This window comes from Melanotaenia boesemani, chromosome 10 (genome assembly GCF_017639745.1).
Source record: "Melanotaenia boesemani isolate fMelBoe1 chromosome 10, fMelBoe1.pri, whole genome shotgun sequence".
NCBI classification, from domain to species: Eukaryota; Metazoa; Chordata; class Actinopteri; order Atheriniformes; family Melanotaeniidae; genus Melanotaenia; species Melanotaenia boesemani.
In genome coordinates, this window is record NC_055691.1 from 1,349,044 (window position 1) to 1,364,830 (window position 15,787).

The following is a 15,787-nucleotide window of genomic DNA, read 5'->3' on the forward strand; positions in this document are numbered from 1 at the left end:
AGAATAATTACAGATGATACAAACATGTCGGTGGTTCAGACTGAAAACTGTAAAAATACCATCAGTGCAACCAGCGACTGTTTTCAGGAATGTAAACAAGACTTTTTATCACTATGTTCATGTTATTTAATTGTTAAACTAGTTAATGAGGAAAAAAGGTTTAAATGAGGAGGTGCAACCAAATGCAATTACTTTGCTAGCTGTCATGTTTGTTAATCAGAGGCTGTAACAAATTTAAATGCAACAACAAAATGAAGCTAATCATTTAAACATCAACACGATTTGTATATAAAAAGGTTGGAAATATAAGAATATGCACTGATTTAATGTGATGGATGCAGCATTGATAAGGAAACAGAAGTAGTGTGATGTAAAACTTTACACTTTGAGCAAATTAAACACATCATCTAGTGCCGTGGTTCCCAACCTGGGGTTCATGACCCCCCAAGGAGGTCCCCGGGGTGGGACAGGGAACCACTGATCTAGTGTGTGTGATTTTACATCTTCAGCCCCGTTTGATGTGTGTGTGTTAATGTGGGATGATTTATCAGGGCGGCGCCCATGGCTGGACTTTTGTCTGATGGCGTACAGAGCAGAAGGTAACGGCCAGACTTGCTACCAGATCTGCAACACCTCCATCGTTAGACCTTCAGCCACCTGATCGGACTCTGCCTGATCATCCAAAGCTCAAAGATCACTGGAGTCCTGCAGGAACAGTTTTTTATCTGATCCTGTTTTAAATGATCTGTTTCATGTCCGCTGAGGTTGTTTACCATATCTGCAGTTATAGTTTTTTATATTAATTAAACGTGTAAATATAATTATCAGACAGTGATGTGACTCATGTTTTAATTTGCTGTTTCTTGTACAGTTTGTATTGTCCTCTTCAGAATAAAGTTGCATAATTATACGTTTGCTGAACAAAGGATGACTGAAGAGTTTCTGATACACCCGGTTTCAGTGTCTCATACTTATGTTTCTGCACCCGTGCTGACAGAAATAGACCACAGCTTCACTTTATCCAGATTTCTGCAAAGACTATTTGTTTATGGTCATTTCTGAGTATCAGATGCTACAGGATTGGTCCTAATGATTTGGCCCACAAGTGAACAGCACTTGTTCTAGTCAAACTTGACTTAAAAGAAGTGTCTGAGTGTCGGTATGTGTGAGCATTAACTTGGTCTACCCCTCTCAGATCTTTACTCTAAACTCAACAAAAAACAACTCAAACCAAAACCTGATCTCCTGTTGAATCCTAACAACTGCAATGTTTTGTGTTGGTGTTCATCCTCCTGCACAGGACACTTAATCATATCGTCATACGTGTGGATTAATCTAATATGTTCTGTTTATTTGTACAAAAAGAGTACAAAAGTGATTTCTGTTCAGTTTTACTCAGAGCTATAAATCATGCAAAGAAGAAACCATATGTGAACATGATGCAGAAACACTAAGATTTATTTACATTTCACACAAGTCCCAACTTTTTGGAATTACAAGTCATCTACCATATAATCCTGGATTGGGGCTTATTCTTGTTAGTGCTTGTGAAAAATTCATTAAATCTTCGTTTATTTTTCATTCACTTCTAAATCCGAATAATTTACAAATGATTCGAGTACAATATCTTGTTTTTCCAACAGAAATTACAGCTGCAGGAAATTTGTAGTGTAATGCCCAACATGCCCACTAGATGGCAGACTTATAACGAGGCTTGTATTTTAATAGAAGAAAAAGGGAAAAAAGAAAAAACTTCGTCATGAAGACCAGCATTTGACCAAACAAAGCTGGTGTCAAGTCTTAATCAACATTACTATAAATTCCTGCAGGATTATTAAAAAATGACTATAATGACAATAAATGACTTGCCCCCATTTCAATCATGTTTTCTGTTGGAGTTTATTCTGAGGTGTAAGATGGTTCAAACAACACTTTAATATATTGGTCGTGTTTTGTGCTAAGTACCGTAAGCTATTATTATTATTATTATTATTATTAATATTTTATTATTTTTTATAAACCTTCCACAAACGTTTTTATGTGGTTGAAGAAAAGATAATCTGTTTCTGTGAATCATTTTGGTTCAGATTCCCACAAATAACAGCTGAACATATAAGGATGGAAGGAGGTTTGGCAAATAACTCCCCCCCCTCCTCCTCCTCTCCCCCGCCTTCATCCCCCTCTTCCTCCTCTCGGGCCTTCTCCTCCCTCAGAGGGAACCTGCTCTCTCCTCCGGCTGCGCCTCCTCGCGCTCTTCGGTCTCCAGGCGGCAGCGCCTGTTGAAAACTTTACAGCTCGAAAGTAAAACCTTCCACGCACACATCCACTCCCGCTGTGCCGGATCCAAGTAAGTTCTGCCGTTTTCAGCCTAGTTTGAGGAGTTTGGTTTGACTTTTAGTTTCACTGGCGATGCTTCCGGACTGGATCTTCTCTGGGACACATCCGAGCCTGACAGATACCCAACCATTACGCGAGGAAAGCCTTGAAACCGGAAGCAGAACTTGCATGTCCACTGAAATTTAAAGCTAGATTTCAGCACTTTTTGACTGAATTACGAAGGAAAGATGGATAGATCATTCTGGATCACACCGTTTACCTTCACGGCTTAGACAACCATGGTGCTGCTGAGGCTGCTGTGTGTGTGGCTGTGCAGTGAGGTCGTCGCAAGCCAACTTCACTGGCATAAGACAAAGACAACTTTCAGTCCTCTTCATGAATCCACCGGCGCAGACAAGAATGCGCCTACCCGGCGATGGCGCACAGTCAGCTGGGAGGACAGCCGAAAAATGCGCGGTGCCAATGCGCAGGCCTCGTGCCAGGATGCTGCACACACATCATCCGAGCAACATATGAAGAACACGCCAAATGGAACCGCGCTCATCCAACACACGGACGGCAATAAGGCTGATAAGCCGAGAAAAAGTGGATGTAGAAACGGAAAAGTGCTCCAACAAGCCCCACATGGACACGCCTTCAAACGCCGCACGCGCAAATACAAACGGCCGCACGAGCGGGATCCCAGGTCGGGCAGGTTGAGGCGAAGCGAGCCGCTGCAGGGCGCGTGGAAGACTCTGCCAGCGGCCATGGCTCAGGAGCAGCAGTCTGGACCCTCCGCTGAATTCAACGCCAGCGACTATGAGGACGAGTACTCTCTGCCGGACCTTCCTGGCAGCACGCCTTCCATGCCCGTGGACACCCTGACCAGACGCAGGCAGCCGAAGAACCCGTTTTACCCGGTCACCGCGGAGTCCTACGGTGCGTACGCGGTCATGATCATCGCCGCGGTCATCTTCAGTGTGGGTATCATCGGGAACGTGTCGGTCATGTGCATCGTGTGTCACAACTACTACATGAGGAGCATTTCCAACTCGCTGCTAGCCAACCTTGCGTTATGGGATTTCGTGATCATCTTCTTCTGTCTGCCGCTGGTGGTGTTTCACGAGCTCACCAAGAACTGGTTGTTGGGAGAGTTTTCCTGCAGGATCATACCCTACCTGGAGGTGAGTCGGGGGGGGGTCTGGTTCAGATTCTGGGGTCGATTCTGCAGCAGACTGATAATTAGTTAGAATCTCAAGTCAGCAAGGTTGTTGCATTCAAACTTTCAAAGGGGTGTAACTCATCGCCCCAGTGAGAAAAGACTAAAAGATTTTGGTCTTTGAGTTTCTTTCATTGCAAACTATGTTGTCAGTTCTCTTACTGAATCTACAATAACTGGAACAAAGTATCTGACAACTAATTAGGTTAACTGGGAACACCTCAATAACACCAGTTGGCATAAAATGAAGCGCAGATGTAAAGATTAAAGGTCAGAACTGGATGCTGGTGATCTTGGGGTCCTTGGGCAGCACTGCATTAAAACAGACCTGATAGAGCAGCTATTGTTTTTGGTTGTGTTTGCTTTTCATTCATTGTAAATGAGACTGAGAGTCTGTTCTATTTATTGTTTTTTTTGTTATTATTCTACAGTCATTTAGCAGACGCTAAATTTTAAATTTCTTCCAGTTCCAGTGTAAAATGTTCTTTAGAAATTACAATTTATTGATCTTTGAAAGGGCGTACTTTTATTATTGAGGCAGTGTCATATGAGTTGAAATGGTCTGAAAATGCCAACACATGACAGCTTTGCGCAATATCGCTTATCGCAATAATTTCTGAGAAAATTTATCGCACAGAAAAATTTGTTATCGCAACAGGCCTACCATCACACTGACCCTGGGAATTACTTTTAACAGTAAAAATGGACAATGTTTTATAATCTATAAATAATAACTTTGGGTACTTGTTAGTCACACAGGAGCCTATAATCATTGATGAGGCTGCATGTGAGATCCTTCAGTTCCACTTTAGACATAATCTGACTGCATCTGAAAGATCCTGGAACCTTTTCAGTATTACAGGGTTTACTATAATATTTACTGTTGATGGTTTTCATTGGTGCATGAAAACCATATCGCTTTGCGCAATATTATTGTTTATTGCGATAATTTCAGAGAAAATTTATCGCCCAGCAAAATTTGTTATCATGACAGGCCTGGCTGTGGTTACATGATATTTTAAAATCCATAAATAATTATTCATAAATAATTCTGAACTAAAGTATTCTCCCTGGCGTTTACATGGAAATAGTAATTCCAAATTAAGGTTTACATGGACAACACATTTAATCGCCTTTATTCAATTCTGCTTTAGATCTGGGGGTCGGTTTCGGATCATCTTTTTTAGCCGCATAATTTACTTTAACTTCTCAAAAATGAATGAATTGTGTTTTGAAAACCTTTTTGTGTTCAGCATTTTTACAAGAACCCTTATATTTGCCCTTTTTTGTGCATTTATTCTAATACAAAACCACTACTTTTGTTTAATATTTCAACAAAAATCTTATATTGCACAAATCAACAAAAAACAGCAAAAAAAAATCCACAAAACAGAACGAGAACCAAACTCAAAGCAGCATCAATGTCCTCGGTGCAGGTTGGCATTCAGAAACATAAGATGCCATCTTGGAAGCTGATCCGGTTTCTCCTCTCTGTGAGTCGGGTTTGATGAGACGACACGCTGTCTGCTGTCTCCCTCGCCCATGGTGATGGTAAGCTACTTGTGTAGCTACAGCTGCCCTGGGGCAGACTGACAGAAACGTGGCAGCCAATCCATGCCTACGGCCTCGCTGGTAATCACGTGGGTGAAGCGTCTTGCCCAAGGACACAACAACAGATGACTGGGGGAGTGGGAATGGTTATTGGACGAGACGCTCTGAGCCACTGCTGCCCCCAGTCAGTTAGTGGTGCATGGAACATGGAAAACAAACGGGGAGTTTTAATAAATATTTAAACAGTTTAAAAAAATTAATGGAGAAAAGACTCTGTGATTTTCAAATGTAATGGTTTTATATAACATGTTACAGACAAGAAAACAGTCAAACATGGTCTGAGAGGCTTCCCATGTGTGGATTCCCGAGGAACCCAGAACAGAGGTAGAGATGGCTTGTAACGGTCGGCAGGAAGAATTTTAATATAGCTGCATGAATAAGCAGCAATAAGAAACTGTGTAGGGTACGTTATGTCTACAGAGGTGACAGAACAATTACTTGTTAACAGTTCCAAGTGATTCATATCAAATCAAAAAGCCTCTTAACAGGAACAATTTAATGAAAACCGGTTCAGTTGCACATGGAGAGGTGGACTAAAGCTGAGACCTGATGCCGTTCCAACCATCTTCCAGCATCGTCCAGCACCAAGGAGGAGGAAAAGGCCGTCTTGCACAGGGTTTATCACCTACCTGATGATCATTCATACTGTAAACCACATTCTGGTTTGATAAAGCTGAACAAATATTGTAATCAGAGGCCTTGACGAGGTTATAAGTAATGTAGCAGATTTGAAGTTCACCAAGATAAATGTTTACAACTCATGACAGTACTAACAATAATACAAATTGTGGGAAATGACACAAATCTTTAAAATAATTATAAAAACAAAGTTATAACAGATTGGATAATACTCTTAAAACAACAAAGAATCGATTTTAATTTTTTCCACTAAACAAAAAACATTTAAATGAACAATTCCAGCTAAAGGGGTAAACAGTAAACATTATGCTTACCATCTGGTCAGCCACACATTAGATAGCTAACAGGCGAAAAGATTTGAAGATCATCATTAAAAAAAAAAGAAAATAAAATAGACATGCTACAGCAACACCTCTGACTTCTGTGTCATGTAAAAAACCGTCATCTTTAAAATGGTCTCATGTGTGTTAATACGTGTTGATAATAATTAAGAATCAGTAACCAAAGCCTAATAGAGAATTCATGAAAAGCATTACAAACGCCCGAGCTTTCCCTGCTACTTAAAATCCAAAGTACATGAAAAACTGTTCACCTTAAAATACAACACAGGACCCTGAAATGTCGTCTCTGAGCATCTAAACACAACCAGCAATATGAGAACAAGGTGATAATACATATCCACTAACCAAAGTCACACCGAACATCAAACTCTATGAGTCTATAAATAACAATGCGCTTGATCAGTACACTGAAATAAATAATAGAAGACCGTGACCACACTCATTCGAACTAAACAAGAAAGCTGGGAGGCCATGGGGTAAAAGAACAATATCTATAACATACAAAGGAAAAATACATTTAAACCAAAACTTATTGAACAGACATAATTATTTTATTGCAGGACGTCCTACAGAACGTACGTGTATTTTCGTGACTTATAAGACTGATGTTGCATCGACTTCCCTCTGAAAACGAATGAGACGCATTGGCGATGAACGCAGTCTGATCCGGTGTTTGGAACTATTGAACGTCTTCAGTAACCCGGAAGTGCGCCGCCATGTTTTCTACACGGGAGTCAATGGAAGTGTCGCAACTGAGTATATCGAGGGCTCTGGGTATGTAGTACTTGCATCATGGCGACAGGACAAGGGAAGGAGCGTGTGAAGAGGGAGCTAAATTAATTTAAAGCAGAATGAACGTATACATGATCGAGGCATTATTAAATTCAGATTTAAAATCAGAATGAGCCAGCCACTTACTTTAGTTCAGAATGGTCATTTTCATTTGGAATTAGGTGTTTACATTTACGTCATTTTTAATCTTTTTAAAGAGTATTTAACTTTTATTCTGAATTAAAGGGAAATTAAAACTCTCATGTAAATGTGGCCAGTCTGTTTTATTAACATTTTACATCCCAGCTTTTTTGGAAGAGGGCTTGTCTTGCTCCTAAAGTAATATTTCTTGATAAGCTGCTCTAGCTGTGGCTTTCAAGTCCAAAAATATAAAGAGATGAAGAAGTCTTTTTCCCCAAGGTTCCTATTTGTCCCTCAATGTGTTGTAAAGTTAAAACAGATAAAACGATAGATTCCTGCTCGTTATAGTAAAAACTTACAAGTAAAAGTACTCCACTCGAATATGTCCCTGATGATCCCTGAGATCAATGTTTTCCCCTCACATAAGTCATTAAACATGAACTTATCTAACCAGGAATTTAATAATATGGAGATTTTAAGCTTTTTTTTCCAACAGTCGAGGAAGGCAGCAGCTCAGGTCAGCAGTAATAAATATTACAAGTCACATACACCGAACATGATAAATACGAGTAGATATCCAAGCACCGTAAGTTACATGTTAGACGTCTAAAACAACAAAAAAAAAACAAAGAAAAACTTCATCTTCATGGGAATCACATGTTTGAGGAGGGCAGAAGAGTCCATCATAAAACTTGAAGTTGCTTAATTTAGTGAATACATTTTTTCCCAAATCAGTGCAAAACCAAACGTTCCAGCACTTTTTTAATGTCTCCAATGTCTTTTAGAAAAGCAAAGATAACATCATCATAATCCAGTACAGACACGAAAAAAATCTTACTAGATTTACTGTGTAGCGGGACACTGAGTTAATCTCGTCGTTCACACTGAAATGTGGGCAGGGAACATTAGAAGAGAAGTAGGTAGACAATGGCTTTAAATCAGGTTTAATGTAACAGAATGAAGTGAAGGCTTTTTAATCTGATTAGTGTCACATCAGGCTGAAAGTAAAGCTCAGGGTGTTACAATCTGCTGCCCCATCAGACCAAGGACTGGGATTAATGAAGAATCTTCCAGACTACCATCAAAAGATGACCCCTTTCTAATCAGTGTTTGCAGCAGTGTGAATAGGATGAGCTTAGATCTGAGGAGATTAGGTCTAAATATAGTTCACACGCTTCGTTTCATTTTCCAGATTTTATTGTTTAGACTTGGTCTAGTGGTCCAGCCGCACCACAGAGCCGCATAGAAATGTCTCTTTACATTTTATAGACGCGGATTTCAACGTAAAAACAAAATGTCTCCAGACCTATTTTTTCCAGATCACACCAGGCAGAACATCAGAATCAGAATCAGAATCAGAAATACTTTATTAATCCCTTGCAGGGAAATTCATGTTTTCAGTACAACCCATCCAAGACTTTTCAGTACAACCCATCCAACCCATAGCTGCTGGTCTGAGACAAACAAAAGCTACCGGGACCTGTCGGAAAGAAACTAGTCTGTATTACCACAGACAAGCTTCAGATGTCACACTGAAAATTCTTGGGAAATCAAGCTGACTGAACAGACAAACAACTCTGTGTGAAGTGAGAACCCTCTGAGCTTTAAACTGGAGCTCCAGCTTTGTTTGACTGGCTGCTGGAGCACTGTTAGGGATAAATAACACCTTAAAATCACCATAGAAGAAGCAGTACACGTGTACACAATGTTGAAGTAGTTACCTGTAGTCCAGTCACTGCTGCACCTGAGGCCACTGGATTCACTCACTGATGAAAACATGTTTGTCTGGAGGAATTTTGGGCACTGACAGCCACCATCCAATCACAACTGTGCTTGGCATTTGAAGTCACGTCATGGCCATCTTTCCACTATATATCAGATATTCTTACATACTGTATTGTTTAACTTCTTGGGAAAAAAAAATAAAAGAAAAAAGAGAAAATGTGTCTTCATCCAACTCAGCCTTGTCCAAGGCATCTACACTAAAGATAAGATTATGTTGTTTATAATCTGTAATGTTTATGAATTTTGTTTCTTTTTTAAGTCCCGTTCCTCATTTGTCCTGACAGGTAGCATCTCTCGGGGTCACAACCTTCACACTGTGCGCTCTGTGCATCGATCGTTTTCGAGCAGCCACCAATGTGAAGATGTATTATGAGATGATTGAGAATTGGGCTTCCACCACAGCCAAGCTGGCTGTCATCTGGGTGGGGGCTTTGCTTCTGGCTTTGCCCGAGCTGCTGCTCCGCCAGCTGGTGACTGAGGACGACGACCCGCCTGATGTGACACCCTGTGAGCGCTGTGTGGTTCGGATAGCCACCAAACTACCGGACACATTGTATGTTCTAGGTCTGACCTACGATGGGGCGCGCCTCTGGTGGTACTTTGGCTGCTACTTCTGTCTGCCGACCCTGTTCACCATCTGCAGCTCACTGGTCACCGCCCGCAAGATCCGTCATGCCGAGCGGGCCTGCGTACGGGGGAGTAAGAAACAGATCCAGCTGGAGAGCCAGATGAACTGTGCCGTAGTGGCATTGGCCATCCTCTATGGTTTCTGCATCATACCGGAGAACATATGCAACATTGTCAGCATGTACATGGCTGCCAGCGTTCCCAGGAGAACGCTGGACATCCTGCATCTTGTCAGCCAGCTGCTGCTTTTCTGCAAGTCTGCAGTGACGCCAGTGCTGCTGTTTTGCCTGTGTCAGCCGTTTACCAGAGCCTTCCTGGACTGCTGTTGCTGCTGCTGCGATGAGTGCGGCCCGCCACGCTTTCCTGCCGCTGGGGACATGGACAACGAGTGCACCACCACCGAGCTGGAGCTGTCACTGTTCAGTACTATCAGAAGGGAACCCTCCACTTCGGCTTCTTATTCTGTGGTGGGGACACACTGCTGAGTCAGAGGTTAAAGATCAGAGTTGTAGATAAAGCAACCAAAACTGTCAAATTTACTCCTGACAGACTCCAGAGTGCAGGAGTCTGTCCATCCATTGTTTACAGACTTTATGTGAAAGAACACAGTCAGTATTATTATTATTATTATTATTATTATTTTTTAGTAAACGCACCAGTTTTTTTTTTCTGAACCTGGATTCAGCATTAGTTTTGTCACTGTATTTTCCTTTTTTTTTTATCAATTTGTTTACATAATGCAATAAAATAATTTGGTTTTCTAGATTCTAATTGGAGTTCAGGTCTTATTAAAGTAGGCAAGAAGTTTGACAGTGGATTCCCAAATTTTAAACTTTCTTATGCCTTTATTACTAAAAAATTTGTAATTTACCAGCAGTTTTGCCTAATTTTTTATATCTACATATAATATATGTACATTCCCTCTTTTTCTTGGAAACTGTCATGGTTAGTCCTGATATAAAAATGTTGCAGCCATAATGAGACAAGCATAAAAAAAACTTAATAATAAATTGAGAACAGCTGCTGTGTTTGCTGATGTTCCTTTGAATAAGTTATAGTTGTTTTTCACTTTATCAAAACATTTTATAATGATTTCATATGCACTGCAATAGTTTACCTCATTTTCAAACAGAGGCACAAAAAACAAAACAAAACAAATGAGAGGTGAAAACCATCTGGTCTGGTTCAGGAATGAGAGAAACATGCAACCAAACATGGTAGTTCATGTTAACCATCACATTTTAAATAAGAAAATCTCCATATCATATCCACTGGTGTTAACTTCCAATAAAACCACTTAAATTAATTTCCTCAATACAAGTAATCTACTTAAATTAAACAGCACTATATAATGTTTATGTCAGCTGTCATATATCATTTAATTGTTATATTAATGAAGGTGTGCTAATCAGGGCAGAGTCCCTTAAAAGAGCGGTAAAAAGAAAAAGGTCATGAAGACAACAAGATGTTAAAATGTCTCTAACTTGAGTCTCCAACTATGCTTTGGTTCCCTCTGATTCTTCCTCACTTTCTCCTTCTTTTTGTTTCCTTCAGTGTTTCATCCTCTCACAGCATCTCCTTTCAGTCCTTGCTGAGTCTCCATCTTCTCATCTGACCTTTCCCTTGCCTCTCCCGCTTCACCATATTGTGAACAATCTGTTATTATAGACGCATTCCAATATTCTGTATTATTAGCCTGATCTTAGCATGAAGCTACATTGCAGTGCTAATCTAGTTATATGGTAGCAGAAGATTAGTTTTAAGATGGAGTGGGGAAACCAAGTGATATTTAGTTTTCAGTGAGCGTATGTAGGGCCTGCACATCTTACTTTGGAACTGAAAGTACATTAAGAAGATGCTCCAAGAGTACCTCAGTATCCATGTTGCTTAGCACTAAGCTAGAGCCACATGATCCAGTTTAACAGGAGACTAGAAAGGCTGTTAGTTGATTTTAAAGTTTCCAGGGAATAAAAATGTGGATAAATAAGTCCTTTAACCAGACTTATTTTCTATAAGACACCCCAAAATCAACCTACCTTTCTACTGACCTTCTTTAACTTGTTGCAAGTGTTTCCACACGGTGATCCAGATTATTGATTTAAAGATTGTATTTCTCATATCTCTAATGTGACCACAGTGGATGTGTGTGTGTGTTAAGAAAGAGGAACACAATCATTTTGTTTCTTAGTATATGGTGTCACTTATAGGGAGCTGCGATGCTGACCATATTATGTCCTCCAGCTAACTTCAGTTCTACTTTGTCATCGAACAACTGGCACAAATTGTCTTAAGTCCTTCAATTTACTGAATTAATTTACTAAAATTAGTTACATTCATATTATATGGAGATGTAAGATAAATTGTAGATACAAAGAAGTCGGCTATAGTCATCTTCAGGCATCAGTACATCACTGTAAACACTTCCATTGTGCTATTTCCAGAATGTCTGTGTGTGTTTGAGCTTTTCCAGCTCTGAAACACAGCTGTCTGTCATATCTTGTTTATATTCACAGTAGATGTGTTTCTATAGATTAATGAAAATTATTCAGTTTTCTTAAATGTTAAGTTAGATTTTACCTTTCAACAATAGTCTCTTTTCATTAAACCATTGTTACTGTTAAAGAAGAGGAAAACATGAATGAAGATGAATAAAAGAAGCCAGGACTTATCGCTGTCTGTGTAGCGGACACAGCCTCCATTGTTTGTACAGTTCAGACTCAACACGTCATCATCTGCTCAGTTACTGTCAGTCCAGCAACAACCAAGCCTCCCAGGCTGGATTACAAAGAATTAAAAAGTCAAAATATAAAAGTTATTTATAGTAGACGTTTTGCTAAAACGACACTTTTGTCCAGTGGTAGTTTATTTGCTGCATCAGTCTTTTTCTCGCCATCGTTTTGTCATCATCGTTGCCACCCGGCCCGCGAGGATATAGTGCACCATTGTGCTCCCCTTCTGTTGTCAGGACGACCCTGGGAGTCTGCCTCTCAGCTGGCCACTGCAGTGAACAGCGTCACAGTGGAACAAACAGAACATGGACCCTCATACAGTCTGAGACAAGCTCCCACTGACTGTTTGTGGCCTGAACCAGCGCGGTCTGGGTAATCAGTACAGACACTGATTACTGCCGTCACCATGCCATACTGCCATCACGGTGACCAATAAAAGACGGCCAAATGACACCTGAAGTTCTGCTTCCTCCCTTATAATATTACTGTACTGTAAATTGATGTTTCAGGTGAAGCTGTTTAGTGCTCTACATTTTCTGAATATGAAAGGTATGACTTCAGTGTGGACTTGTGAAAGTAGCCTGCTGGGAAAACAAAGTAAACCTGGAAACCCAGTGAACTGCACGTGTCGGTAAGGATGTGGTGATATCTTGCTTACATGTATTTAATAAGTCATAAATGATGTGGATAAAAAGAAACTATGCAGGAGTAGCATTTTTGTCTTTATTATCATTAGTACTGCAAAAAAAAAAAAAACTTAGTCATGACAGGAGCTGTCACTAAGTTTATACCTGAATGTGCGGGTAATACATCATCCAATAAAGAGGAAAGAGATTCTCACATTCTCAAAAAAAGGAAGGTGTTAAAATGGCTTTTTTTTCAAGAAGCATGTCTTAAAGATGCAGAACATAGGAAACTTCAATGAGAGAGATTTTCTTCTCGTCCTTCACTTCCAACAGCAGAGGTATATTTAAATTAATTCACAAATCTCTTCCTTTTTAGGCTGAAAAAAAAAGGTGGATTATCATCCACCTTCATCAGCAATAGTGCTATAGTGTGGGGTATCTTGTTAGGTAAGCATGTCTCTATGAAGAATATAGTGCACATAACCCCTCTAATCATCCAACAGAACTAATCACAGAGGCCTTTGCAGAATATGCAGAGAAAGAATGTGAACAGTCAGTTCATGGAGGAGACTTCAGATGTCATTTGGACCCCCTTATAGATAAGTCTCCAGCAGAAATATGCAAACGAGGGAATGGGTTATTTCCATCACCCCGTGAATGCAGCACCACCAGCATGCAGCACAGCATGCTTACGTTTGACATTAGAAAATATGGCGTCAATGGTGTGGGAATTCTTCAAAGTTTCTGAAGAAGACACTTTACTGGTTATTTGTAATAACTGTTCTAAACATGTTCCATGACGAGAGAAAAGTAGCACGAGCTTCAATACTACAAACCTGATAAGTCACCAGAAACATCATCGTTTCGACTGAGTTTTGGAAGCATAGGATGCCCAGGCTGCTAAAGACATAAAAAACTTAAAGCCAACCACATAGAAGCCACCGGGCCTGACAGACATCCGTGAGGTGTTTCAGACATCCAAGAAATTTGCCAGATGTGACCCACGGGCTAAGGCTACTGAAGATTTAATCATGGAAATGATGGCGACCAGGCCTTTACCCTTGTTGAGGACAGAGGTATTTCTTCCTGATTGATGACTTGGAGCCATGGTTTACGATGCCGAGCCGCCGCTACTTTGCTGATGTGTGCCTTCCATCCAACTATGATGCTATCGCCAAATGTATTCACACATTATATCAAATAATTATGTTTGATATCTTTAGAAAATATTTGAGAGGCATGCTTAAAGTTTTTCACTGGAAAAAAATCAATATCTCTTCATATAAACAGTGAAAAGTCTTTTAGGTTTTGTTAGTATTGATGTCATGATCTTAATTGTGTTTATCGGTTATTAGTTATTGGTATCCATGTCCACTGTCCATGTTAACGTAGCTAGTGTGGTTCTCATAGGAAGCATTGACAGAACATCTACAAAATAAGACAGATTGTCATGAGAGAGAAGCAAACTGTCTTATAGGTTCATTCGGGCCATTTTGACAACAAGAAAAATTCTTTCCTTTGTCTTTGCTCTTCAGAGCCTCCTGTGGGTCGGATGCAACGCTCTCCTTGTACCAGTTTTATTTTTGTTTTTTTGGAATAAAGTTTGCAAAACTTCACTCATCTAGACTTTTGATTATTTCTCTTCAACACAAGCGACATAAAGCACTGAGCGTTAAAGTGAGTTGGCCACCCTACTCGCAGAAGCAGAAAAGAATTATGTCAAAAAAACCTTCTAAGCCAATCAGTGTTGGCAATTAAGACCTCACTGAACTCCTTACTTACCCATCAGGCTGAGAGAATTAGATTTACTAAACAGAGGTTGTATGAATTTGGCAATATACCAAGTAAATATTTGGCCAGATTGGTGTTTAAACAGTATTACAATGTATAAAAGTGAGCAACCTACTGAGCTCTTTTTTCTAATTTGAGCAGAATTTAAGAAGAAGTCGAAGGGGCTCTGAATTCTCTACAAACAGGCAAAACACATGGCCCAGATGGGCTAGGCTGTGAGTTTTATAAAGAGTTTAGATCTCTACTATTACAATCACTGTTTAATATGTTTCATGACTCACTGGCTGGTGGCAGCCCTCCCAGGCTACTGGCAGAGGCTGATATTAGCCTTATTCTTAAAAAAGGGAAGGCCGATGGTACCCTTTGGTTAATGAAAGAAAAACTCGCAATGGTCATAGAAATAACTTGAATCTGACAAAAGTAATAATAAATAAAAATTCTATGAAATTTAACCAATGAAAGTCAGACATTGCTTTTCAACCATGTTTCAACAGAATTATTTAAAAAAATAAACTCATGAAACAGGCCGATGGACATTCCTGTATAATTGTGTTGCAGAATCACCTCTACGGGACTCTTTTTATGTTAACCAAATTCTTCTCTAATCACCTGTTTGGCTTTGATTTGCTGTCTGGCAGCAACCTTGCATGTTTGTGTCCTTTGTAAATGAGGCTGGCAGCCCTTGTCGCCACTCCAGTAATTAGACAGCACCATTCATTCAGAAACAAAAGGGCAGCGGGTACATTGAGGCTCCTGTGCTGAACAAGCTGCTCACTGACCCTCTCCCAACTGCTCCCAGGACTGTTTTCTGGTATGAAAGCAACGTTCTGGGAGGGCCAGGCTCTCTACCCCTCACTGCTGGACAGAAGCCAGACCTCCACAGTAACCAAAACAATTGTTCTTCGTGCTGCAGAGGGTGACATTATATTCTGATGGCATATCTAAAGTCTAACCATGAACTGTCAGGATAATTCAAAGTGGAAAGGTCTTTGGTAAAACCAAGTCATTACAAGCTTACTAGTAGTTACCACCATCGATATCCAGAGACATTTTGGTCAAAAATTATTTTACTATTATTTATTAACTATTATTATACACTATACAGTTAAACTTATTAATCATATATAAGTAATGAAGAGTAATACAAGTGTCCTGAATGTAATAATAAAAGACAAACTAAGAGACATGTTA

General features: G+C 40.0%; 2 protein-coding genes across 10 annotated transcripts in view; both read left to right on the forward strand.

The window, feature by feature from the left end:
* Positions 1–913, forward strand: part of pot1 (protection of telomeres 1 homolog) — a 93,158-nt gene extending 92,245 nt beyond the window's left edge. For all 9 annotated transcript variants that reach the window (XM_041996929.1, XM_041996937.1, XM_041996930.1 and 6 more), the window contains one exon: positions 552–913. In XM_041996929.1, the coding sequence (XP_041852863.1) occupies positions 552–661 (110 nt within the window). In that variant the 3' untranslated portion in view covers positions 662–913. The remainder of the gene's footprint in view (positions 1–551) is intronic.
* Positions 914–2,229: 1,316 nt separating this feature from the next.
* gpr37a (G protein-coupled receptor 37a) lies at positions 2,230–10,472 on the forward strand. The gene is made up of 2 exons (XM_041996940.1): positions 2,230–3,500; positions 9,108–10,472. The coding sequence occupies exons 1-2, from the start codon at positions 2,616–2,618 to the stop codon at positions 9,933–9,935; spliced, it is 1,713 nt and encodes a 570-aa protein (XP_041852874.1). The 5' UTR covers positions 2,230–2,615; the 3' UTR covers positions 9,936–10,472.
* The last annotated feature ends 5,315 nt before the right edge of the window (positions 10,473–15,787 follow it).

What these genes read in the sequence shown, in the direction of transcription:
- gpr37a (XM_041996940.1), top strand. Translation starts at nt 2,616, where the DNA reads ATGGTGCTGCTGAGGCTGCTGTGTGTGTGGCTGTGCAGTGAGGTCGTC. An exon ending in GGATCATACCCTACCTGGAG is followed by an intron (nt 3,501 to 9,107) that starts GTGAGTCGGGGG and finishes TTGTCCTGACAG; the next exon opens with GTAGCATCTCTCGGGGTCAC.